This window comes from Arachis ipaensis, chromosome B10, assembly GCF_000816755.2.
Source record: "Arachis ipaensis cultivar K30076 chromosome B10, Araip1.1, whole genome shotgun sequence".
NCBI classification, from domain to species: Eukaryota; Viridiplantae; Streptophyta; class Magnoliopsida; order Fabales; family Fabaceae; genus Arachis; species Arachis ipaensis.
The window spans coordinates 37,394,942-37,397,674 of NC_029794.2; the positions used below are offsets into that span (position 1 = coordinate 37,394,942).

At 34.1% G+C, this 2,733-nt stretch overlaps 1 protein-coding gene across 1 annotated transcript in view; it reads left to right on the forward strand.

Moving 5' to 3' along the window:
- Positions 1-2,550, forward strand: part of LOC107623028 — a 9,320-nt gene extending 6,770 nt beyond the window's left edge. The window contains exons 12-15 of the mRNA XM_016325150.2: positions 303-438; positions 1,137-1,329; positions 1,847-1,929; positions 2,078-2,550. Of these exons, the coding sequence (XP_016180636.1) occupies positions 303-438; positions 1,137-1,329; positions 1,847-1,929; positions 2,078-2,194 (529 nt within the window). The 3' untranslated portion in view covers positions 2,195-2,550. The remainder of the gene's footprint in view (positions 1-302; positions 439-1,136; positions 1,330-1,846; positions 1,930-2,077) is intronic.

Genomic DNA, 2,733 nt, shown 5'->3' on the forward strand with positions numbered 1-2,733 from the left:
AAAGAATATTTTATCAAAAAATGCTAATTTTAACTTCATCTTTTTTTATCTCCACTTTATCCATGCCCATTCAGCAAGTTAACGATCATTATATTCTTTTAAATAAATTTTGTTACTTTCAGCCTTGAGAGAGAGATAAAACATTCACATAACTTCTCCTATGAGTTTAAGCATTTAGCATAGTTGGTTCTTGACAGCACTATGTGGATTTAAGTGGAGAAAAAATTAAGCACTATGATGCTGCTGATTGGTTTATTTTCCAGGACTTGAAGTTGCTAATTTTATCATCTTGGTTCATGCAGAAGACAGGTCTTTTGGATATCTAAGCAGATATTACAGTTGGTGATGGAAGATGCTATTGATGACTGGCTCCTGAGACAGATTAATTGGCTTCGGAGAGAGGACACGGTGGAACAAGGGATTAGATGGATCCACGATGTAAGAGTTGAACCTAAAGTTCTACGTTTTTCTATTTTGGGAAAAATATCTCTCACTGAACCCCAAAGAGAGCCTATAAACAATCTTACACTATATAGCAAGGACCAAGAAAAATGACAAGGTTACCCTTAAAAAGGACATCATCCTTATCTGCATAAAGATATCCTAGAACTGCATCTTGGCATCACCATAAAGCTTTACCCTTTCAGCTCCCGCTAAAAGAACTAAACTTAGCTAATTAAAGAAACTGCTTCTCCTTTAGAGAAAACCCAAATAATCATCAGACAAGAGGCTACTCAATGTAGCTGATCTTTATGGAATTTCTAATGACGTTAATGTAAGGGTTTAGGGCTTAGGTTTGGGTCCAGTTAATTGAAATATTAAAAGCATAATATCTTCTAGATTTCAAAATAAAGTTATTCAGCGTTAATAAAGTTTTTAAAAAAAAAATCAAACAAAAGTATAAAACTTAGCATTAAGGAGAATTGATATATGGACCCTTTGTATCTTTAATGTTTTCTGTTTGATCCAAATAAAATAATTTGCTAATCCTTTTTGAGCATGGCTCAGAGACTGATGATCAAGGGATAAATTCCGTTGGTTATATATCTGAATAATCTTCGACACTTATCAGTAGAAGTTAATCTCATTGACATTGACTTGTGCAACTGTTTCACGTTGTGTTCTTATGCTTTCAGATACTATGGCCTGGTGGTACCTTCTTTTTAAGAGTAGAGGCTCCTCAGATATTTAGTAGTGGAATTGATCAAAAGCCTTCTCAAACAACAAACAGATATGGTGGAAGCAAGATCTCAAAATCTGGTTCTGGTTCTTTTGAGCAAGAGCTCGAGGCTTCTCGAAGAGCAAATGATGTCAAGAAACTATTGTTTGGTTAGTATATACTCTGTACTGTCCTATATTCATTTGCACTGATTTATGTGTTGTAATTACATTGCAAGTGATCTTGTTTTTGGCTATAAGATTGCTTCAATATGCTTTCTTTTTATACAAAACTGATTGTGCAAAAGCAGGAGTAAATTTCAGAGGGTTAAATTGTCTAATCGGATTATTAAGTGATAAAAATCATCATTAGAATTATAGAATGCTACACTTTATTAAAGTAATTTACGATCGTCCTTGATCTTCATATTGTTATATCTTTCTTTTGCCGTGCAGTTGGATTGAATGAAACTTATGAAAGCTAAACTTGCATGATATTGCTCAAACCGTGTTGCTGTAATTAATTTAAGCATAACTAGACCAGATAGGGTTTGGTAGTGTAATTTTAGCATGTCTATCGTTTTATATTCTGTTCTGGAAAACATTGCAGCTTAGTTTCCCGAAACTCTTCAAACATTATTGTATGTTGTAGTTTCTACCCATATGATGTTACCTTTGTTCTCACCAGATGGTGCTCCAACAACTTTAGTCAGTTTAATCGGGCCGAAGCAGTATAGACGATGCGCCAGGGATATATATTTCTTTACTCAGGTTAAAATCAAATCCCTATCCATTCCACTTGCTGCATTATTCACTTGGTGCTGATTCTTGTGTTTATTTACATTAGTCTTTGATTTTGTAGACTTGAAAAGCTTTTCTGCTAATCTAAAACCATTCTGTCGTCTTCTTTGCATTGTAGTCTTCTATATGTGTGAGGCAACTTGCTTATGCAATCCTGGAACTTGTACTGATCTCTATCTTCCCCGAGATGCGGAACGTTGTCCAAAGTGTTCATGAGAACATGCATGTTCAATAACCATTATAGAGTTTCCATATCACCTGGGGCATTTGTTGTCTGCGTATCTTGTAATATGAAATGAAATTTTGGCAAGAGACAACTTCTTTGGATGTCTGGTGCCATTGATTTATATGGCTTTGTTTGGTGATGTCCGTTTCAGATGCAGGAACTGGAACCTTGGATGGTATTTTTCCGGGGAATGTTTTTGCATCTGTTTTCCAACTGTACAAAAACTTAGATTTAGGGTGCTGTACATAAAACAATCGTTTTATCACTTTTATGAATTCATTATGATTTTGTCTAGGTATACCCCATTTTCATGGGGATTTTGTATTGCTATATCGGTGGAGAAATGCATTCTTTGTTTCTTTATCTTTGGAAGCCTTTATTCATTTATTTTCTTTCAAGTCTGACTTGTAATCTTATCTAATAGAAGATGAATAGTTGAGTTTATGAATTAATTAATCGCTAAATTTGAGTTCATGTATTAAATTACTCAAATTTAAATTCCAATAAACTCATATCATTAGGTTGCCAACCAATTTAATCAATTTAAT